This window comes from Mesocricetus auratus, unplaced genomic scaffold, assembly GCF_017639785.1.
Source record: "Mesocricetus auratus isolate SY011 unplaced genomic scaffold, BCM_Maur_2.0 Super-Scaffold_100013, whole genome shotgun sequence".
Lineage (NCBI taxonomy): Eukaryota > Metazoa > Chordata > Mammalia > Rodentia > Cricetidae > Mesocricetus > Mesocricetus auratus.
The window spans coordinates 62,026,222-62,050,481 of record NW_024429196.1 but is presented as its reverse complement, the minus strand read 5'-3'; the positions used below and the strand labels follow the sequence as shown (position 1 = coordinate 62,050,481).

Below are 24,260 nucleotides of genomic sequence, written 5' to 3'. Positions count from 1 at the left end.
GCATTCAGCAGGGCTAGCTGCTAAACACAGTCCTCAACACAGTCCTTTATGAGTTGGTTTCCCAGCTTAAGGGAAAATACGAACCAGATCAACCACATGGCGTTTGGGCTCTTGTATCAGAAGTAGCAATTAAAATAATCTGACTTTATCAAAAATGTATTGAAATGCTGGAGATACCATTAATAATACATGTATGACCTTTCCTTGGAAAATTAGGAATAAAATCTGGCCCATATTTTCCCATGACATCATTAGAAACTTGGCTTTGTTTCGTATTCAAAGGGATAGCACTTGTCCATGAGAAGCAGCGACCTGCTTCCCCTCTGCTCGGCACTTGACAACCAGAGCACATGCGAACACAATTTCCTTTCATTGCCACTGCGACTCGTGAAAGAGCCTCATTCTTCCTGTGTCCTTAAGACATGGAGACTACAGTCGTCCTGACTATTCTGAGTACAGAAATCTGGCTTTGGCTTAATCTCCAAGGAGGCTTATTTTAGCTTACCACTTCCTGTGGAATCAGGGGTTGTAATGGCTAAAGACAAAGATTTTGGCCTAGTAGAATTGCTCATTGTGAAACTGGACTCCTTGTTTAATGTGAAGTGGATTTCATTTTACTCAGTTAACATTAATATCTTTTAATAAGATCAAACTGTTTACAAGAAAAATGTTTATTTTTTTCCCCATTCTCTTGGAGGGAAGACCCTAACTTTTTTCAGATACTTGCATTTTTCAAATCATTTAAATTGATTCCATTGTTTGTATTCACTGTGCACAGTACTGTGTTACATAAGGACATTTTCATACAAGCATGCAGCATATATTGCCCATGTCCCCTCATCCTTCCCATTCTCCCTTCTCACCCTACCTCCTCCTCCTCGATTGTTGTCATCTAGAGTTTCCCCTCTATTTTCTTATGTATGTATAGTTTTTCATATCTACATAAACTCCGCCAGCCATAAGGAGAAAACATACTAATTTATATTTTTTTCAAGTTTGGGTTTGTTTGCTTAACCTGATTATCTCCAGTTATATCCATTTTCTTGCAAACAAGTTTGTTCTTTGTTATTGCTGAAAAATGTCACTCTATACATATTCTATGTGTTTTTAAGTTCACTCTTCTGTTGTTGGACACCAAGATAGGTTCTGTAACTTAGCCATGTGAGTAGTGCTGCAATGAACCTTGTGTGCCTGGATCTCTGTGATTTGCTAGCTTAGAGTCCTTCAGGAAGTCCTTCAAGTCTTGAAGCTGGGTCATAAGGTGGATCTAGTTTTGTTTTGCTGAGCAATCTCCATGCTGATTCCCACAGTGGTTGAACTAGCTATGGAACTCCTAATGTGTGCCAAACAAGGAGGCTTTTGAGTAGTTTGGGAGAAGGGAAATGCAGAGAAGACAAAATGGGCTTAAGTGGCATCTAGGCATTAGCAAGCAGAATCCAGACTGGGGCAGAGAGGAAGAATATAGTGCAGTAGGCTCACCCCAGTAATCAGACATGCTTGGGGCAGAGTGCACATGAGGACAAGGACACTGGGAGGCTGAGAAAACATTAGAAGCCACTGAATCTGGCTCAGCCAGCCAAAGGAGTTAATAACAATTATTTGATTTTCTAAAACTCTCCACATTTTATGCCAAGTAAGAATGCTTGTTCCTGAGCCAAGTGTCGCAGTGCACATCGGTAATTCCTATTCTCAAGAACTGCAAGTTCCTGGTCAGCCTGGGCTACATGTATAGCAGGGTACCACCAAAACAGGTTCCTCTTGTAATGGCCTATTAGATGTCAAGGAGTTGGGGTCATTTGTATATGATATCCCTTGGTTTGCTTTACTGCAATCCACCAAATGGGAGACAGATAGGATGAGAATAATCCACAGTGTTTGACAGCTATCCTGAGCCCTGGACACAAGGTAAAGATATGTCCCTGAGGGAACACATCTTCTCCTCCTGAGTTCCCTACAACTTATCTCTGTCTTGAGGCTCTTAGGAAGTTTCTGGCATTGGAATCACACCCCATTTCCTGATTTGCTGTCACTGAATTTTACAGCATTACTGTATTTGGAAAGGAGAAGTAAAGCTTTTTACACTGTTACACTCAAATGTAACCATCTGTTTTGTGTCTTAATATACTTGTTTTGAAAAGCAGTGAACTTCTGCTGAAAATGCCTATTTTGTCTTCAACCCTTTCTCAAAAACTCTGCTAATAGAAGAAACACTAAGGTTCTAAGTCACTTTTTAAAATACAATATAACACCACCATAGGAAAAAACTCAGATCTGTAAAACAGAGTCAGGGAAAGGTGCTTGCTGCCAAGCCTGGCAACCTGAGTTTGTAACTGGGTTCTGTATGGTGGGAGAAGAGACCACCTGATTCCCACACATTGTCCTCTGCCCTCCACATGCATGCTGTAGCATGTCTGTGTGTGTGTGCACGCACATGCACGTGTGTACATGCACACACCTGTAAAATGCCCCAAACAAAAGGTAGAAGGGAAGAGGAGGAAGAAGGGGAGATAGAATGAAGAGGAAGGAGGGGAAAGACAAGGCATCCAGTCCTGCACTCACAGGGAGGGATGGGGCTAATCTCTCCCAACCTCCTGCCTCTGCTTCTACAGAACGGCTCTTATTTATGATTGTTACGGCCAAATGTATGAAGCCTTCCTGGAGGTAAACCTGGCTAGTGAGGTGCTCAAGATGTGGCACTCTTCCCAGGAACTACAGGCTCAGAAACAGACCAGAGAAGAGCCCCCATTCGAGATAACCTCGTTGGATTTGACCTCCAACTGGTGTAGTTAGGAATGGGCGGACATCCAATCGGCACTGTAGTGGCAAAAAACTAAATTCACTCTTTTGTTCCCCAAGTGCTTGCAGAAGCCAGTGGCTAGGGCGAGGGCATTCTCTGTAGTCTGTGAGGTGGAGCTGCTGGATGGGCAGCAGCACATTAGGCGATCTTCACACTTACAGGAGAAGCAGGTTGTAGGCAGTGCTGCTTCTAGCTGGGCAAGGCGAGGTGGATATGGTGGTAGAGGTGGCTCAGGGGGACTGTGTTAATAGTGGGCAGGATTGGGTGGACGGCCTGGATTGCTTAGGGTGCTCTGGGCTATGGCTCTACAATAAGATCCACTTCTGCTGCTCATGGTTTTCTCTAGACTCTACTTCCCATATGCCATCATTTCCCTTTTGCTTGAAGACGTCCTCAGCATGCTCTGCAGCAGTCCTGTTGGCTGCAGACTTCCGTATGTGTATGTGCAAGTGTCCTTATTTAGCCCTTGTTTTTGAAGGATAGTTATTTTTCCCCCTGAAGTCCCCAAGCAAACCTTGCTTTCTGCCTTTATAGTTGTATTTTCCCAGCATTGCCTGCCTTTCTGCCTTGTTAGCCACTAGATACCCTGGTCATCAGTGCTTGCATCTGTGACTCTCTCTCCTGAGACAATGTCCCTGAGGGTCAGGATTCAGCAGGAGCCTCATCTCTTCCTGGTGTTTCTCCAGGATATTTAATTGCACAGCTCTGAGAGCCTCATAATGCTTTTAGGCCTCAATTCTGAGTTACTCTCTAGACTGAGAACCCCATGAGGATGAGGACCATACACTGCTGACTTTGGTGTGTCAGTGTGTAGTGAATGGCAAAGAATGAAGACCTGGGTGCCCTGTTACTCCTTTTCCATCTCTGTTCTCTCTTCCTATCTCCTTGTGTTTTGTTTCCATGGTGTAAGTAACTTCTGCAACTTTACCGCAGAAACGAGTCCGTAGTCTACTAATCTCTTCTTAGCTCTCTACATTTTGGAAAATGGATTTTAAACCTGAGCAAACAAACCAAAAAAAGTTCAAACATTTGTTCATGGTGTGGCAAATGCCATGAGTCCATCTGCGAGGTTAAGGCCCTCATCTGTTGAAGAATGTGATGTCTGACAGACATAGGCCTGTGGATCAACAGCCACACAACTAATATTCTGTCCTGAGGTGTCACGTCACTGCCCTTCCTCAAATCTGGACTTCTAAGATGCTCCACATGGAAGCCAAAGATACAACAGTGCTCTCCAAAGTTCAGGCTTGACTTTGCAAACCACTTTCCACAGGGATGTTATGAAATAAGAAAGATAAAGTTCCTAACTCACTGGCTGTAATGGGTCTCATGAGTGCTGTCTATTCTGTAGCCTCCTCCCGAGCTTCCTCTGACGACCCATTTTTTCCCCTGAAATTTCAGGATCACATTGTGAAAAGGACTAGGTGTCAACAGTTGGAACTGTACAGGTCCCCTTCTCAGCTGCCTGAGGATCAGTCCTCCTCTCTGAACCTAGCCTGTCAGGTTGTCTGAGCATGAGGAACTATAAAAGGCCATGGCATGCCACTCTGAATGTGGAGTTCATTCTATGTGAAGCTGTCATAAGGGCATCACACCAGCTGCTATCAAAGTCTATCACCTGAAATTCCTTCCCAGAACCCTGGATCCTGCTCAGTCTTCTCCTCCCCCCATTGTTTGAAAGGGGGTTCCAGCAGACTTTGTGTACGAGTAGGAGGCTTGAGCAGACAGGCAAGGGCAGGGGGCAAGGCAGGATGGTGGTAGCCAACGTGTTTGCCATAAGGTGTTTAGTAACAGCTGGCCCCAGCCTGAATTCATATGGCAAGAATTAATCCAAGACACCCAGGTAACATTCTTTGATGTTTGCTAATGTGCAAACATAAAGGTAATAGAAAGTAGATCTAATGCTCTTTATCTGGACTAGAAAAGCAAGCCCCCTTTAGATAGAGCTGTAGGTTTAGTTCCTCGAAGCATGGAGCTGCTGAGTCCATGTTGAAAATTGTTGATGTCCTGTAGACAGAGACACCCCATTCCCTACAGCAGCTTTCATTCAAACACTGGAAGCTGCTTACAGAGCAGCTTTGCCTGTTAGCATTCTGGAGGTAAATGAAATTGAGGTGAGTGACCCCATGGAAGAGCTTTGCCTGTAAGCATTCTAGAGAGGAATGGAATTGGGGTGAGTGATCCCACGTGTCTGAGTCCACCAGGTGGTTTGGGATGCGTCTTACCTGAGGAAATACGAGAGGGGTTGTTTCTCCCACAGTCTGTGTGAGCTGGTCACAGTGAGGCTGTGCTTCCTGGCACATTCCAGGAAGCTGAGGCCCTCACAGATACAGTAGCTACAGGTTGGTGGTAGTGGCTTGTGAGTTTTAAAAAATCCTGCTTTATTTTCCCTTTCTTTTAGGAGCATCTGAAGGCCTTTGATAATGAAGTTAATGCTTTCCTGGACAACATGTTTGGACCACGAGGTGAGTGGCCTGCTTGTCTCTGGGGTTCTAAAAACTGTAGCATCTGTCCTTATGAACTGTAAACTGCCTTGCACAAGGAGCCCCTTTCCCAGAAAGCAGAATCCTTGCTTCTTCTGCCCCCCTGAGTCTCCTGGAATGAGGGGCAGTTGAAATGTAAATTTCCCTCCAGTGTTTCAGCTATGAAGCCTGGTGGCCTCTTTGCTTTCTCCATCACTTGTCAGCCTCTAGTCAAAGCCTGTCTTTCTCACTCTCATGAATACAGCCACTCCAGACATCCTTTGACTCCTCAAATATGTAGACTTGTTTTATTTGCTGTTTCCCGATGCCTGGAATTTCTCCCTGCTCTGTCCTCCTCTCTCCCCTTCTGGTCAGCTCCTCCTATTGCAGACACCAGCTGTGGGCTTTCTTGGGCGCTTTCCTCTCTCCTGCACCTCGTACTCTAGTCTCCACATTTCTCTCCTGCACAGGCTTCCTAGAGACTGCTCGGCTCTTGAGAGCAGGAGCCATAACCATGCTCCCCATCCATCACCACGGCATTAGCAGCTCTGGGAACACAAAACTGGTATTTCTGACTAGATAAAGTCTGGACAAATACTTTGCTTTGCTTGCGCTTGATTGACAAGCCTGTGGGAAATCCTTAGTTTCTACAAGAGGTTTCCTCAAGACTGTAAAGATGGGAAGAGGAGCTGAAGTCTTCCCACTTCTCACAGTCTTTACACAAACTTGGAGATTATTTGGACCTCCCCAGTTTTCACTGAGGCTCTGAAACCTGTTCTAAGTGAATGGTGACTTTTGTTGTTTTAATAGAAACGGTGCAGCTTGGCAAAGGGTTTTCCAGTCTTTCCCCGTGAGGATCTTTCGTGCTGGAGCAGCAGTGTGTGTCTGTAACCTGCATACACTGCTTGCAGTTGTAGTGAAGGGGGGAGAAACTGGCCCAGAGTGGAGGGCACAGCCTCTGGCTTAGGCAGGACACCACAGGAGCTGTGAACTCTTGGAGCCCAGAGCTTTGTGTTTCTCCCAGCAGAGAGTTAAACATTGATCTTTCTGAACTAAGTTCACACTAAACTTTGCTGTTAACAGGTTAGTGGGAGCTAGAATGAATGTAGACATGGGCCCAATTGAGGAAAGGATTGTAGTTGTTTGCCGTGCTTCAGTAATTCTAGTGGATTTTCCCTTGGTAGCAAGGAGATTATAAAATTAACAATTTGACCACTGAATTGGGTTGGTACAGTCACATCAAGAATCCTTGTCCCTTCTTAAAGGTGACCCACACAGTGACTGCCTTACCTGATGACCTCAGAGGCAACCACAGCTGTGAACACCCTGTCAATGGCCTGTAGGATATGCCAGACACAAAGACTAACCACTATTCAAGTATCAAAGAAACAACACAACACATGCTCCCATGTTTTAGTTGCAGCAGTTATGATCACCTTTAACTGTGGCATGCATAGGCAGCAGCATGATAAACACAATGCAAAGTTCAGGTGCTATGTTAACAGAGCACCAGCTGATGTAGTTTATGTGAGTCTCCTCCTAACTCTAAGGTAAGGAGGAGACTCTTAGTTACAGGTAAGACAGGAGAGGTGACTGGTTCCTCCTTTCCTCACAGAGCACAGGCAGTGACTGCAGAGGGAAACCCAGCACATGGAAACAGTCAGGGAGCAGTCAAGACACTAAGCTGTAAGCATGCATTCCCTAGGATTAGGTGGCTTTGAAATGATGAAATCATTCTTGCAGTTCTGAAGTCAAGATAGGGCTCACTTTGTTCCCTTGACATAATAGGAAGACCCTGTCTGGTGTTGCTCTCCCAGTGTCTAATTGCGGGCAGTCTGGTTTCGCTTGGTCCCCAGATGACATCTATGTCTTCACATATTCCTTTATTCCTTTGTTCCTCTCTTGTAAAGACACCCCTGAGGGTCTGGACCCACCCTAATCCAATAGGATGCAATCTTAACATGATTACAACTGCAGACCCCAGCTCCAAGGGAAGTCACATGCATACAGCAGGTGTCGGGCTTGAATGTGTCTTGGAGGTTGCGGTTCAGCGGCAGCACTGTGACGCAGAAAGGGAAGCTGATGACTGTGCTTTCTGCCCTCTGTGGCTCAGGCTCCCTAAGGAATCTCAGGAATGTCTCTTGTTTATCTAGGATTGCTTTGAGAAATCTGTCAACACTGTCAAGGCTTGATGCAGTGCCTCGCAGTTAGCTACCGCACAACAGCCCCAACAAGAAACCACTGTGGTCATTACCTTGTTGAGTAAATGGAACTGTGATTATGAAAGGGAGTGGGAAATGACTCCCTTCAGAAGGCAGAGTCTTCATGTGGCCATTAGAGGAAAGCAGGGAGGCACATAGTACATGTTTCTGTGTCTGCAAGGCTGTCACTCGCCTACCACTCCATCTCTATCACCAAGGGGAGCTGTCTGTCTGTAGAATACTCCTTGGCACAGTGGCAGTGCTCACAAAGGCACTCAGTTTCCTCATTAGTGTGTAAGTATGCTAAGAAAGGGTCGGAGTAGACAGTGTGGGGCATCCCGGGAAGGTGAACTGAGTCTATGGGAGAACCAGCAAGGTCAAGAAAAGGACAGTGCCTGTGGTGGAACCAGTTTTGTGCTATCTGTGAAGGTTAGAAACAGCATGCAAATTTTGTGGTCCCAGGTAGAGCTTTAAACAAAAGGAGACTACAGGACAATTCTCATTTGTACTTCCAGGTCACTTCCAGGTGTTACCCAGTGCTATAGTGTGATCATAGGCTGTCAAGTTTCACTCTCTGGAGGAAGGGCATCTGGTGAATCCTGGCTCCTGAGGCAACTAACTCTAGCCACAGTTTTGTATCATGCTATTCTAAGCCACTCCAAGGCACTGCCTTTTTGTCCACAATGCCACATGCTGTCTGTCCTGGAATGCTACCACTCTGGAAACTGGGTGTTAGGATTATGATACAATGACCCTCTTTCCTCTGATCTTCCCAATGGGAGGGTCTCAGCGAGGAATATGGATTGAGGTGGCGGATATAATTCAAGTCCAGACCCGGCTGTCATTGTGTTGAGTTGGCATGAATAAATGCAGTGACTGATGCAAAGCATCCAGTGGCTTCCTTCCGCCTTCTTGTCATTCGGGTTCTATGAAGCCATTTGTCCCATGAAAGTTCCTTAGATTTAAATGTGTGTGTGCCTGTGTGAACCTATGTGCACTGTATGTGCAAGGACCTCAGATGTCAGAAGAGGCATCCAAATCCCCTAGAACTGGAGTCACCAATGGTTATGAGCAGCCATGTGTGCACTCAGCACTGAATCCAAGTACTCTGCATGAACAAGTGCTATTTAACTCTGAGCCCTCCCTCCAGCCCTTAAATGCCAGGGGTTTGGTTATTGTTCTTGTTTTAGAGACAAGGTCTCATTATGTAGACCAGGCTGTTCTAGAACTCAGAGATCTCCTACCTTCGGGTGTTGGGATTAAAGATGTATACCACCACCACCCAGCCCATGAAAGCATTTGAATTTATTTTTATTAATTTTAATTGTTCATATATGGATATAGATATGTACATTTGAGTGCAGGTGCCCATGGTGTCCGTTCTCATGAAGTTGGATAACTTCTGAATCATCTCATAAGTAACTATGAAAACTTACCTGCGCAGCCCTGCTACACATTAGCTTGCTTAACTCGTCATGTTGTGTGTGTGTGTGTGTGTGTGTGTGTGTCTGTGTGTATGTGTGTGTGATACTTTATATGAGATTTTGTTCCTGTAGCTTCTGTTACCCACAATCTACTACACTCCAAAAAAAATTAATGGAAAATTCCAAAAGTAACTTTTTTTTTGGTTTTACGAGACAAGGTTTCTCTGTATTGTTTTGGAGGCTGTCAGTCCAGCCTGGCCTTGAACTCACAGAGATCCAGCCGCCTCTGCCTCCCGAGTGCTCAGAAGTAACATTTTTATGTTTAAAATTACATACTGAATAGAATGAACTCTGTTCTGTCTGGAACTTGAATTATTCTTTTGTTCAGTGTATTCATGATCTGTATGCTATCCACCCCTTAGTTATTCACTAGCCTTTTGATTGTCAAGACTATGCAGTTGCACAGGGTTTATATCAAAATAACACCTGTTTTACTTAGTAATGGCCTTGGGTGCAAGAGCAATGGTGTTGGCAATTTAGTTACTGCAAAGAAAACCATAAATTGCCTCCTTTAAGTGAAAAAATGAACATTCTCAATAAAAAAGTTCCAATTGACGTTGCCGAGATCTAAAGAAAGAGCCAGGGTGTCTGTGAGTTTGTTCAGGGAAAAGCAACTTGAGCTGGTTATGCAAGTGCATCTCAGATGATGAGTGCTCGATGAGGACAGGAAATCAGTGTCACTGGGAACCTTGGAACCTCCCAGCTTGGATAAGGGCTCCCGCTACACAGATGAGTATGTGAGCCAGTATTGCTAACTGCAGGGGAGCTGGCTCCTCGGGCTTCTCACCATATGCATCTCTTTCCAGATTCTCGAGTTCGAGGGTGGTTCCTGTTGGACTCTTACCTTCCGACCTTCATTCTTACCGTCTTATATCTGCTCTCAATATGGCTGGGTAACAAATATATGAAGAACAGGCCTGCCCTTTCTCTCAGGGGAATCCTCACCTTCTATAACCTCGGGATCACACTTCTTTCTGCATATATGCTGGTGGAGGTAAGTGTAAGAACTGGTCAGGTGCGGCCTGCCAGAACTGCAAAAGGTGCAGTTAACATGGTACCACTCTGTAAGGTCCGAGAAAGCTGTTCCTGCATTGATATGCTTCCTTCCCAAATTAGACAAATTAAACACAGAACCATGATTTAGTTTGAGGGCCTTTTGAAGATCATGCCGTACACCTTACGATCCTGATCTAATTGTGTTAAATGATTGACCTGCAGTTAGTGTGCAGAGATGCAGATGTCCCCTTGGAGGGTCCTGCCCTGTCTGGTCTGGACCATGCTGGCAAGCCCATGTTGACACTAGTTGGCTCTAGCTGCCTACCAGGCCTTCAACTCCACCCTTTAAAGCACCAAACCACGGGAAGAAGCAATGGTTGCTTTACCTAATCATAATACAAGGAGAAATGTAAAGTATTCAGCTTGCTTTAGCAAAAATAACAGAGTAAAAGGGACAAAAAAGACCAATCATTTTAAAGGAAAAATTAGGGTAAAACCATTTGCAAAGGTTATAAATAGTTAGTAATGACACAAACAGGACTTTTATATTGACCTTAAAAGACAGTAAATCCTTATCTTAAAATGCTGCTTTCTTGCTGGGCAGTGGTGATGCAAGCCTTTAATCCCAGCACTAAGGAGGCAGAGGCAGGCAGATCTCTGTGAGTTCGAGATCAGCCTGGTCTACAAGAGGTAGTTCCAGGACAGGCTACAAAGCCACAGAGAAACCCTGTCTCGAAAAACCAAGTGGTTAGATAGGCATCATGGGATTGGTGACAGCCCTGGGCAAACAGAATATGCCTTATTCACTAAGGGGTTATCCCACAGCTGTACTGTTAGTATGGAAAACATATACTTAATCCTTCAACTACAGCTTTCATCCTGAAAATATTTTAAATATTTGTGTGCAACATAGCCTTTAGTTTGAAAACTGCACCTGTATGCACACACACACACACACCTTCCATCCCTTAAGGCATTCCGGTCTCCAGCCTGCCATGGGCAGCTCAGGACAGGATCTTTAATAAAGCCCAGGAGACTTCTGGGAGAGAGCTGCTTTTGTAGAATTTTTAATGAGGAATTTACTAGATTTGTTTTCTCGTGTCGTGGAAAGACCTGAAAAGAATGAGTTAGGTACTCTGAGTTCTAGTGACGTGCCTACCGCTCCTTAGCTGTGCAACCCTGAGCAAATCACCTCTCATCGCGTATTACTGAGTGCTCACTGCTTCCTGGGAGCGGGACAAGGGTGGCCAGATGATGGGCTTTTTAAAATGGCAGCTTTTCATTAGAGACTAATGGGAAGGGAGGTGTCAGTCACACGATTGATTGTCATGTAGCACAGATGCAGTGAAGAAAATGTGCTAAAAACTTTCTGACCCCTTTTAATATCTGTAAAATTGTCATGTACATTTCATAAACTTATTGAAAGTGAAGATACTTTAGTGTAGTTTTCTCACATTTGTTTATACTTCTGTGTTGTAAGATAGCTAAATAATTCTTACTATATTTATAGATGCTCTCACACTTGGGTGATCTGAATGGTTAGAAGTAAAGTGTGTGAAGGGGTAGAAACCCTGGCTTATGTGCAGCAGCAGGGGCTAGCCCCTCACTTATTGCAGCAGCAGGAGCTAGCCCCTCACTGATGCTTGAAGATAATGGGTCAGATTCTGGGGCGCTTCCCCCTAATGAGTGGAAGCTGGTGGGACATGTTCAGTACCCTCACATTCTTATGCTGATGTCTTTGCCTTCCTCTATGCTTGGCAGCTCATCCTCTCCAGCTGGGAAGGAGGCTACAACTTGCAGTGTCAGAACCTCGACAGTGCAGGAGAAGGTGACATCCGGGTGAGCCCTGAGAAGTGTTTCCATCCCCTTTACAGTTGGAATCTGAAGAGCTTTTGGGTGTGCTGGAAAGACTTAGTGACAGACATGTCTTAGAAATGGCTGGGTGGAGGGCTTATTGAACCTACACACCCTGCCTCAACCAGGTACAATGAGAATGGCCTCAGAACCATCTGCTGCATCAGGACATATTTACGTGAATACCAGCCACTTGCAGACTGTTTATAGGGAATGTCTTTTGTGTTAGACATCATGTGTATTATAGTTTTTAAAGAGACACAGTGGCAGGAGAAATAGGAAGCTAGTTAGAACAGTCTCTTCTGTGGAAGCAGGCGAGCGGGCATTGGGTGGAAGCTACACTGCTCTCAGCACACAGCTTGTTTGATTTTTTTTGGAAGCATCCTTTTATATACATTGTAAAACAAAATTAAGTTTTAAGAGGGAACAAGGCAAGTTTACTCCCCCAAACATTAGAAGCAAAGGTAAATGAACTCACAGCACCCATCAGAAATTACAACTGCTAGGCGGTGGTGGTGCACGCCTTTAATCCCAGCACTTGGGAGGCAGAGGCAGGCGGATCTCCAGAGCAAGTTACAGGACAGCCTCCAAAGCCACAGAGGAACCCTGCCTTGAAAAACCAAAAAAAAAAAGGAAGGAAGGAAGGAAGGAAGGAAGAAGAAGAAAGAAAGAAAGAAAGAAAGAAAGAAAGAAAGAAAGAAAAAAAGAAAAAAGTTACAATTAGAGAATATCCATGTGGGCAGATAGCCACAGGGGGGCAGCATCTTAACCCAATACAGAATTCTTTGTTGCTATTGCTTATTGATAAAAATGCATTGCTGCTTTTAGACAGCCACAGGACACTGAGGGATAAAGTAATCTAATAAACATCATTAGTAACTATTATTTGAAAAAGAGATGTCTATTTTTAAAAGTAGTAAAAATTAAACCCAGTAATCATAGATGCAAATGGGAAGTGTCATAATTAACCTCATGAAAGAGGCCATATTTCATATCTTTTATCTGAAGAAAAGGCCCCTTTATTCTGTGACAGCCCAAGGCACTGAGCTTGACTTTTACAGTTGCTGTCTACCAGAGGGCATGAGGATTCTTAGGGGCATGACCAGTTCCAGGTTTGAGCCAGGGAATATATTTCAGGGGACCCTGTCCCCTCAGCAGAGGAGCTTCACATGGCTATTGGGTCACCCATGGTTACAGGCACCATCTCAAAAGACTCCCTCTCACTGGTCATCCGAAACAACACTGCCTTCTATGAGCTGAAACACAGAGTGCAGGTTTTACAAGGATGAAAAGGAGATGACATCTTAAAAGAAAACGAGTCTCCTGTTACCTTTTAAAGGCTGATACAACACCAAGTCATTGAGAAAAAATTAAGACAAATAATTAAACATGCACCATGTCTTTAATATGTGTATTTCCAAATACACAAGGAGAAAAAAAATACCTATAGGAGAAAAATGTGTAAGTCATGGTAGAATCAGAACATCTCTTTGCATCTCCCAGAGACACGATGCATTCCTTGTAAAACCTGAAGAAAGCATCTACTTCCAGTGATGTGAAACTCTTTCAGAGCTCTGACTACAGAGGTAGAGTAGGGCAGCCTGGGACTGAAAATGGTTCCGAGAGAAAGGAGGCAACTGGGTAAAATCCTGAGAGAAGGTGCCTGCTAAGATGAGGATTAGGGAGGGATGCCTAGCGTGTGCGAGGCAGGAAGAGTCTTCCATGTAGGTGGGAGATTCAGCACCCACACAGGCTGCAGAGGGTTCATAGAGCATTGCAGGGTGCTGGTGGAAGGTAGTGGAAGACCTTAGGTGGGGAGTCGTGAACATTAGCCTGTGGGTGCGGGGAGTGACTTGATTGAGTGCATGTTTGGGAAAGATACCCCATCTTTCAGTAGAGGGGGTAGAGCACATGGAAGGAAAGCCAGCAGATAAACAGCACTGCAGTCTGAGGTAGCACGGGGGGGGGGGGGATGCACAATGCTGTGTGCAGGGCAGAGCTGGGGCACACTGGGGGTACACTGTCACCCTTTTCCCTCTTGAACTTGTAGGTAGCCAAGGTCTTGTGGTGGTACTACTTCTCCAAACTGGTGGAGTTCCTGGACACGATTTTCTTTGTTCTTCGAAAAAAGACCAGTCAGATCACCTTTCTTCATGTCTACCACCATGCCTCAATGTTTAACATCTGGTGGTGTGTTCTGAACTGGATTCCTTGTGGTCAAAGTAAGTCCTCTTGGTAGCTGTTGGTTCTGAAAAATGAGTCTCGGGAGAACACCAGCACACCTCTTACCACCCAGTATGTGCTGATTAGGAGAAATGGGAGCCCTTAAGATAGTGTCCTTGTCACCACAGGAAGCGCATTTGCTGGTGGTTATTTGGTTTCTAGATTTTTATGTTGTCAAAATCTGAGCAAGACCTTAAATTTAAAAACTTATTTCTTTACCATGCATCAATTGTCAGATGGGCAGAGAGGTGCAGGCCTCAGCCCTTGCCACCTGACTCCATAGAAGGGAGCCCTTGACACTTGAGGCAGCACCTGCCATGGCCACCACCTCACTGTGACACACACCCATCATTTCAGCTCTTGGGGATTCTTGACCTTACGTTCTGAAAAACCAAGAGCTCTCTGCACCAAAGAAAAAAGCCCTCACCTTTAAAAATGAGAACTGCTATAAAAGAAATACATTTTAAGCTGGGTGTGGTGGTTCACACCTGTAGTCCTAGCACTTAGCAGGTTGGGGTAGGAGGAGCTATAGCATGGCAGGACCCCATCTATAAATGTGCACATGATACATGTAATACAATAAACTAGTGTGCTCACTCATATCATATACTTTGCATGGAGCAAGAACTCCACGAAGTAGTATTGACCCTGGCTTTACCCTGGCGCATTGTGTTGTCTTGTTTTAACCCTGCTTTACTTTCTTTTTTATGTGCATTGATGTTTTGCCTTGGGTGTTGGGTCCTCTGGAACTGGAGTTACAGACAGTTGTGAGCTGCCATGTGGGTACTGGGAATTGAACCTGGGTCCTCTAGAAAGCTGTCAGTGCTCTTAACTACTGAGCCACCTCTTCAGTCCCAGCCCCCACATTTTTCTTTCACTGTAAGCGGTTGGTGACACCTCCCTGTGTCATCAGGGAGAATGGAGTAGGGTGCTCCCTTGTGACTGAACTAAAGAGAACAGTACTTTTATTTATTTAAATCATCATGTTCCCATGATTTTGAAAATGTTCTATGAAATATTAGATGGGACAAAAAATTATTTTAGAGGGTCAAGTATATAACTCATTGATGGAGCACTGGCTTAGTACATACAAGGACGCCCCATCATCAAGTCAAATTGAGTGATGACTTTAAAAATTTTTAAATGGGTGTGGTGGCACATGCCTGTATTTTTCTGTAGGAGTTGGGGTCTTGTATCAACAATAGAAACTGCCCAGGATATGTGGGATGCAGATGCCCTTGACACACCAAAGAGTCAAATTTGGTAAACTTGCTGTGGGTTGAAAGCACCATACGTTAAAACCCTGTGTGACAGGCTTAGTCCACTGAGTACCATAGCCACAGCACAGGGTACATACCAAGTGGCCTCATCTCCTGGTTGTAGTATGGAATGAGCTACAATCATTTCCATCATCCACCATCCAGAGAGAGTGCTAGACCATTGTTACTACAGGTCATCAGTCAAGGCTCCAATTGCAGTTTCTACTGAAAGTGTATAATTTTGATCCTGTCATTAAGTTGAAAGATCATTAAGTAGAGACATCGGTAGGTTACATGACATCCCTGGCTGTCAAGGTACAAGCGAAAATTCCAATGCAAGGAATGGAAGTGCACAGAAGACAGATGGCCTTTATGCTCTCTGTGGGCCTCTGGGTGCTAAGGAAGATTAGCAAATGTCAGAGGAGCAGGTTTTGAGAATTATTTTTTCAGTTTTAACAGTTTCATTAGGCATTTAAAATTCACATTGTACTATTCAGAGATGGTCCTGTGAATATGTGTGTGCTGTATCTCCAAGATGATCACTAAAATTGTAAGTACAAAGCTACTCAGAAATGAGAACCCAGATGGGCAAATAAATATCACTCATCTTGTACTACTGAATACTCTCAAATTGTTGGTTTCCATAGAAACATGCATCATAGTGCATCCTAGCCAGTATTTGCTGAGAACTTATCGTATGCATCACACTGTTTCTTTTGCTTTCCAGTTATCTAGGTTACTAATTAATGTAGGGTGAGAAATGGGGGCTAAAGAATTTAAGCTAAGAATCAGTAGGCAGAGCTCTTTAGATCATACGGCAGGACAGGCTGTCAATCCCACTACAGCTTTGAGTGGTTTCCAAATGAGAAGATTCAGGACGACATAACAAACCACTGGGCAAGTGCTGTGTTGTTCCTCCAGCCAGAGGTGTCCTGTCACCAACATGGCTTAGTCAAGGTTTAGACAAAAGAGTCAGTTCTCCTTTAGTGGAATTCTGCAGCCAGACTCAAGTTCACCTTTCTCTACCTCCATGATTAATTGGTAAGAATAACTATAGTAGAGACAGCGAACCCTTTGCAGATGTGGAGTGGCTGCTTTGGTTGGCTGGACATCTCTCAGGTTTACATCTCTGTTTAAGAGGTTATACTGAATCCTAGAATGATAGCAGCAGTTGGGGTCTCTCCGTGTGAATGCTGTTGTGTGATTGTCTACACCTGTTAGCACTTTTCAGTCAGGATGCAGAGACCATCATGTAATGAGGAAGGATGAGCATCTCACTTTCTGGAGTACTAACTCACACACTCCACTGTCCTAGGCTTCTTCGGACCAACCCTGAACAGTTTTATTCACATTCTCATGTACTCCTACTATGGACTCTCTGTGTTCCCGTCCATGCACAAGTACCTTTGGTGGAAGAAATACCTCACACAGGCTCAGCTGGTATGATGTTCTTTCTTTGCTTCTTCATGTGGTTCAGACAGGGAAGGAATAGTCCATTCAGGCTCTGTGACTAAGCTGCCTTTTATCTTAACATGGCTGTGAGGAATCATACTTCAGTCATTATAGTGTCTTTTGTGTTTGCAATTAGCTTCTAGATGGAAATTTTCTGATTTGGAATATACATAACCACTTTTTAAAGTTACTGTACAAATTTTGATAAAAGATGATCTAATTGCTACTTTTCCGTGAGAAAACAGACAAATTTATATGCTTATATAATTTCAAATACAGTCTCTGGGCAGGGTAGTAGACTATTGAGGCATTTTTCTTGATTCACTTCTGCAGGATACAGCAAGGGACGGTAGCTGGGTAGATAGGGCCCACCTCAGTGGGGCCTGTACTCACCTGCAGCCCCCTCTGCCTTGCAGGTGCAGTTCGTACTCACCATCACGCACACACTCAGTGCCGTGGTCAAGCCCTGTGGCTTCCCCTTTGGCTGTCTCGTGTTCCAGTCTTCCTATATGATGACCCTGGTTATCCTGTTCTTAAACTTCTATGTCCAGGTATGTAGGATGCAAATGTTCAGCAGTAAGTGACAAACTGCCCAATGCACTGTGTATTTAAGATAATGGTATGCAAAGGAGGAATTAAAGGGTACTTACTAGCCTAACCCTTTTCCCCACATCCTCCTCTAAGAACAGCCAGCGAACAGCTGGCCTTTGCTGAGAACTTTTGCTGAGGACTGAGTTACATTACATCTACGTGGGGTCTTGCCCTGTGCTGCCGCCCAAATCTGACATCAGAAAGCTGAACAGGTGTAGTAACACAGCCAGGAAGACTGAGAGGAGAAAAGCGTGGGAACCACAGTGTGTAGTGTTTAGTTTAATAATGAATTCAGGGAGCCTCCATCAGCCACTCTGGCTCTGAGGTACGGAGGCAGTGTTCATTTGAGGAAAGTCCTTTAAGTCAAACCCAGCATGGACAGGGCATGCTGACTCACTCATTGTCAAGTGACATTTTCTTTTCAATTAACAGTTTAAATGAGAGAGTCCTTCAAAGTGGCTTTAAGAACCCATGCCAACTCATGCAGCAAAGGTCTCAGGTGGTTGAGAATTTTAAATGGCAGGGCTAGGGAAATGGAAAGGCTGCTTCAAACAAAAAACAAAAACCATAATTTATATTCAAATAGTACTTTTGAAATTCTGTTCAACTCTATTTTCTTCCCCAGACAGTTGGTCTCACTTTTTAGTTTTTGTTCCACAGTGATTTTATGTGAAGGGCCACTGTGGGGACTGGTCTTTGACAGTTTTTCAGAGTATTTCTGAACTGGACTGGCTGGCCTTTGCCCCTTGTGACAAACCCGTTTCCTTTGAGCATGTCTAAAAGACACATTGGTGGAACCTAACAGATCCACACATACGCACCAGAGCTAGAAAGGAATGGCGCGGGCCTTCAGTAGCCCAGCAGTGGCAGGCAATGGCCACAAAAACTTCATCTTGACTTTTTACCATTCCAGTTTTGACCCTTGGTAACGCCATCATTGCTTTTTTAAAAAGTAAAAATACTGTTATCCCAGCACTGGAAAGGTAGAGAAGATCAGGAGTTCAAGGTAATCGTGGGCTACATAGTAAGTTGGAGACCAGCCTGGGTTGAATGAGACCTTGTCTTAATCAGTCAATTGATATGAGATGGCAGATGAGGTATTTCATCAGAATGAGAGAAAGAGACATATAAGGCTGAGTGCAGATGACATAATTAGTAGGGTATGATGTGTTTTAATGATTAAACCCTGCCAGAATCAGAGAATGTTGTAATTACAATCTTGAGTTTTAAAGGAAGTTATGTTTTTCCAAGTGAATAACTAATGTCAGCTGCTTTGAATGCTAAATTGTGATGTAATACGGATAACGTAAAATAACCTACACTTGCATTCATGATTTGCCTTTGTTTTTAAGCCTCTTGCTCAGGTAAAAACCAATTCTTACTAGATGGTCCAGTGCCAAGGCAAGGTGTGGGGTGCTGTGTCAGAAAGGTAGAGACCGGCTTATTAAAACATCTCCTGTTCTTTCTCCTGTCTGCACTCTGACAGACGTACAGAAGAAAGCCAGCGAAGAGAGAGGCGCGAGAGCAGCCTGCAGGCAAAGAGGTGAAGAACGGTTTGCCCAAGGCCCACTTGATGGCGGCTAATGGCGTGACAAACAGGAAGGTGCAATAAGCGAGGGACGGGAAAGCATGAAGAGTGCAGCAGCCCCGCAGATGAGCTTGTTTTAAAGCAGAGACTGAATTGAAAGTTGTGTTAGCATAAACTAATTCCTTTTGAGTTTGTAAATCATTTGTACCCAGAATGTATTATAATATATTGCTATTAGGTTACTCTACTAACTGAAGCGATGCCGACCTCTACAAACCTCACAACAGGTGCAGCAGCCCGTCCCTCCTGAGCTCTTCCCAATGCCTTATTCGCACAGAAAACCAGGAGACACGGGCTTCGTTTTCATGGCAAGTCTTCAGAGTTAATTTTCTTTAGATTAAATGTGTAAAATAAAATGTTAATTATATTGTGAATGCAGGGTCTGCTCTAGTCCATGTCAAGCAATAACTGTCAGTCCACTTGCTCTTTAAGGCATCAACCTAGGAAGTGTTTAAATGGGGTCCTTAACAAGGCAGAAGCATCATGTCTCCCTCGCTGAAACCTGGGAGTCGGCTACAGTTTCTAACCACTGATTCTAAATTCAGTGACATTGTGATGACTCGTTCATCTTCAAGACAGTTTGAGAATTAATCATTCTGTGAACCAACAACTTCTTGAGCTGGGTGTGGTGGCATACACCTGTGATCCCAAATGTCAAGACAACCTGGGCTACATGGGTACAAGGAGACCCTGTCTCAATCAGAAAAAAAAGTTTCTTTTGTCAAATCATCATAACTCAGGGGCTTTCGGCGGGAGCTGTCTCTGTTTCAATTGGCGTCCTCACTCACACATTCCTGCCCACCCACCTCCCTTGCTAGTCTGGATCCACAGAGTCATGTCTCCCTATCAAAAGCTGTGTCTACATAGAGCTGCCATGCTTTTTCTGAACAAAGGCTGGAGTTCAAGTGCAGTTCTCGTCACAGACATGCAACTGGAGTACTTATAAATCATAATCAACAGGGGCAAAACAGACATCATCTTTGCTATCCAGTCTTCATAAGTTGAAGTATCAGAAAATAGAAAAGGATATAGTCATTGGAAAGATGCCATGGGCTGAGAATTAGCCACCTTGAGAATGTGTCTGGCCCAAGCAGCATATGCTTTCCGTGCTCAGAACTGTGGTCTCCCTTAGAAGCCAGTTCAGAGGCAGACCGACCACGACCCTGGCCACTGCCTTCCCACCACTGTTAAAAATGGCACCTAGCATGAAACAGTACATTTTCCAAAACATGACTCATTAACTTGGACTGTTTCCCCTCCATTTTAGCAAATATATACTTGGGTGCTTTTCTTAAGTGCCAACAGTAGTACCTGCCTACCCCTGTCTTCCACTTGTACTGACTTTTTAAACTCGTAAGTATACCTAACCCTTCTCAGTGGTGGTCCCTGTGTCCTGTGCCATCCCTCGTTATCATTCCTGTTGAACTGACTCCTGTCTGGTGGCCACCTAATAGTCAATGTATTTTCTCAAACTGATCTGCTCCCAGGTGCTTAACCACCATCTCTAGTGACTTTGACTCAAGCCAGTGTGTTATTCTTTCCCAATAATTCATTTGCAGGTTATGTTACTGTTCTTCTGTGACAAGACACAGGTTAGCCAAAGGAGCAAACTCCTTGGTGTAACTGGAGTTCAGTTTTTGTTCTCAAACATGGTCTGAAATCTGTTACTGAAATGAATTCTGGGTAAAAATGAGACTGAAGAGGCATCACTGGTCTTTGCACTCACATTACTCCTACTTGCCAGTGCAGCACACCTGCAGTTGGCATGTTTGCAGGACTTCACATCTGTGTCACACAGAGGACGTCATTTTTATATAACAAACAGTTCAATAGCAGCAGCTCGAAGAACCAACCAGCTTTAAACCTCCCAGAGCAAAGCTCAGAACAACACTAAGCCTTAAACCACTCAAGGGCCAACAAGACATGCAGAGCTGTGAAACCTGAGCTGCAAAAATGGGATCTGGTAACTATCTGAACCCATTTATTCTTACTGTGAATTTTCTAAAATAGAAGTATTTAAAACGTCTATCTCTATAATCTGATAAAACAGTTTCCCAAGTAAACTCCCTCTTATTCATGAGAACAAAAGTACTTGGGTACTATAAAACCTTAATTTCCCCAGCTTTGGAAATAAAATGGAATGTTTGCTGAATGTAATTAAGCATAGAAAATGTCAACCTGTCAGAATTATATTTATACATATTGGTGGATAAGTTCCTGTCTTCCCTCATCAGAGAATTATTATTTTTTTACCAAAATAGAATTTTGTAAGAGACCATTCTAGTCCTTCCCAACATTCCTGAGTCAGTTAAGAACGTTAGTAGAGGTCACTTCTCCGGAAATTGAGGGGTCTACTTTTTGTTTTCCTTTGGAAGTACTGCATCTAAAGAACACAGTATCATGACTGGGGTGAAAGGGAGGCAGAAGCCATTTTTCTTTTAGATAAAAAGCATTCTGTGTGATTGTTGTATAATAAATTGATTTTTATGCTAAAACGTGTTGTACTTTTTCTTATTTGGCTCAAAAAGGTAAAATCTTTGCCTGTGTGGTATTCCAAGCATTCTATTACTTGAGGATTATCTTTTCCAATAAAGTGATATTTTAGTGATTAATCTTAGATTCTCAATTCATTTTTAAAAAGTAGTGCTATTGTTAATGTAGTATTTATATAATGAATGAAACAGGAAGGCTGATGCGTGATATGAAAAACTTAAAAGGAAGCTGAGATCAAACAAATAGTCAAATAGAAATCTTGTGTAAAGCTTCACCATAGGATAGATAAAGGGGAGTATAAAATAGATGGACTTGAAGACAAGGTTGGGGTTTGGGACATTCCAATAAAGAGACATGGGCAGGACTCGTACAACACACTGGACACTCTGAAACAGCCACATCATGGGCATAAAAGAAAGTGAATTCCCTTCTAAAGGAGCAGCAAACATTTTAAGCAAAGCCACAGCAGAAATTTCCTTAAATTAGGGGGAAAATGCCTATGTAGATACTGAAGTCATTTAGAACAGAAACAGACAAGACCTCTTCATATTATAATTAACTCACTAAATACTGAGAACAAAGATAGTATAGTGACAGTGATCAGAGAGAAGCAGCAACTCACATGATAGAGGCAGGCCTATCAGAGTAACCACAGACTCTCAATAGAAACTAGGAAAGCTGCAGTGATCTGGAGGGCACTTGGATACAGGAGTGGGGAGACATTCAGGATGATGCAGGAACTGGAAGGCACTGGTGATAATGCAGGAGCAGGGAGGCTCTTTGGACGATACAGGATCAGGGAGACACTTGTAACAATGCCTGCAAGTTTTGAAAGACAACAAGTGTCAATATAGACTACTATATCCAGCAAAGCTATAAGTCCATAAAAAAAAGGTTGGCCTGGGGATTGTGTATGGGGGAACCCATCCTTGCAAACCAGCCCATCCAGAGTCTACCAGCATCAAGGAGCTAGTCCTGCCTCCACCCATGGGAGGAGGTAAGCATGGGCCTGTTTCTGGCCCACCTTCCGGTGCCATATTCAGAGCCTCCTGAGGCTTAGGGACTGCCCACAGAGGAACCTGTCCTGGCACACAGCCCATCCAGAGTCTGCCAGTGTCGCAATGCTAGTCCCACCTCCACCCATGGGAAGAGGAGAGCCATCAGAGTTTTGGATCTACTTGCACCCACTGGAAGAGAACCTTGGACCAGTACCCACATTAAACAAGAGAAAGATCAATATGACACCACCAGAGTCTAGGGACTCCACACCAGCAAGACCTGAACATCCCAACACAGATGAAGCAGAAGAGAACGACCTTAAAAACAACTTCATGAAGATGATAGAGACCCTAAAGGAGGAAATGAGAAAATCCTTTAAAGAAATGGAAGAAAAAAATCAATAGATTCATCAACCAAAAAAATCTTAAGTCCAACAAATCCCTAACACAAAATAGTCAGGAAATATGGGACACTGTGAAAAAGTCAAACCTAAAAATAATAGCTATAGAAGAAGGTGATGAAACCCACCTCAAAGGTATAGAAAACATATTCAACAAAATCATAGAAGAAAACTTTCCCAACCTAAAGAAAGGCATGCCAATGAAAATACAAGAAGCTTACAGAACACCAAATAGAGTGAACCACAAAAAAGTGTCCCCTTGCCACATAATAATCAAAATACCAATCATACAGAATAAAGAATATTAAGAGCAGGAAAGGAAAAAAGCCAAGTAACATATAAAGGTAAACCTATCAGAATTACACCTGACTTCTCCATGGGAACTTTGAAAAACAGAAGGTCCTGGATAGATATTTTACCAACACTAAGAGACCACAGATGCCAGCCCAGACTACTATACCCAGCAAATCTTTCAATCACTATAGATGGAGAAAACAAGATATTCCATGACAAAGTCATATTTAAACAATACATATCCACTAATCCAGCCCTACAGAAGGTTCTGGAAGGAAAATTCCAACCCAAGGAAGTTAACTAAATTCACAAAAACATAGGCAATAGAAATCCCACCTTACCAACAGCCAAAGAAAAAAGGGAAAGGGAATCTGTAGGCATCTGGTCTGGTCAGAAACGGTAACCATACCCTTTTGGGTGTGGCTTCAGGCAGGCAGACAGAGCAGAAAGAAAGGAGCTTGAGGTGTGGCTTTCCTTTACATGCTCTTTCTGTTGGGTCAGCGGATCTGGAAGGAAATGATCCAGCGGTTCTTTGTATCATTCTGTTTAATTGTCCCACAGTAAACACCCATTTATCATTTATCTTGGGTCTAGTAATATAATTACATCCTCACCTTCAGAATTCCACACACAATACCACCACCACCAACAAATCCAAAACAAACAAGAATGAGTAATCAATAGTAATTAATATCTCTCAATATCAATGATGTTAACTTGCCTATAAAAAGACATAGGCTAACAATGCATACAAAGGCAGAATCCATCCCTCTGCTGCATACAAGAAACACACCTCACCTTCAAAGACAGACATTAACTCAGAGTTAAGGGTTGGGAAAAGATTTTTCCAATCAAATGGACCCAAAAAACAAGCTGGTGCAGCAATCCTAATATCTAACAAATTAGACTTCAAAAATCAATCAAAAGAGATAAAGAAGGTCATTTCATACTCGTCATAGGAAAAATCCATCAAGATGAAGTCTCAATTCTGAACATCTGTACCCCAAATACAAAGACATCCACATTCATAAAAGAAACAGTAGTAAAAACTCAAATCACACATAAAACCTCACAGTGGGAAACTTCAACACCACCTCACCACTAGACAGGACCACCAGACAGAAACTTAACAAAGAAACAAAGGAACAGAAGTTATGACCCAATTGG

General features: G+C 43.5%; 1 protein-coding gene across 2 annotated transcripts in view; it reads left to right on the top strand.

The window, feature by feature from the left end:
• Nucleotides 1-21,519, top strand: part of Elovl2 (ELOVL fatty acid elongase 2) — a 39,100-nt gene extending 17,581 nt beyond the window's left edge. For both annotated transcript variants that reach the window (XM_040755881.1, XM_040755882.1), the window contains exons 2-8: nt 5,199-5,262; nt 9,751-9,938; nt 11,702-11,779; nt 13,845-14,016; nt 16,592-16,716; nt 17,145-17,279; nt 18,806-21,519. In XM_040755881.1, coding sequence (XP_040611815.1) covers nt 5,199-5,262; nt 9,751-9,938; nt 11,702-11,779; nt 13,845-14,016; nt 16,592-16,716; nt 17,145-17,279; nt 18,806-18,931 — 888 coding nt within the window. In that variant the 3' untranslated portion in view covers nt 18,932-21,519. The remainder of the gene's footprint in view (nt 1-5,198; nt 5,263-9,750; nt 9,939-11,701; nt 11,780-13,844; nt 14,017-16,591; nt 16,717-17,144; nt 17,280-18,805) is intronic.
• Nucleotides 21,520-24,260: the final 2,741 nt, after the last annotated feature.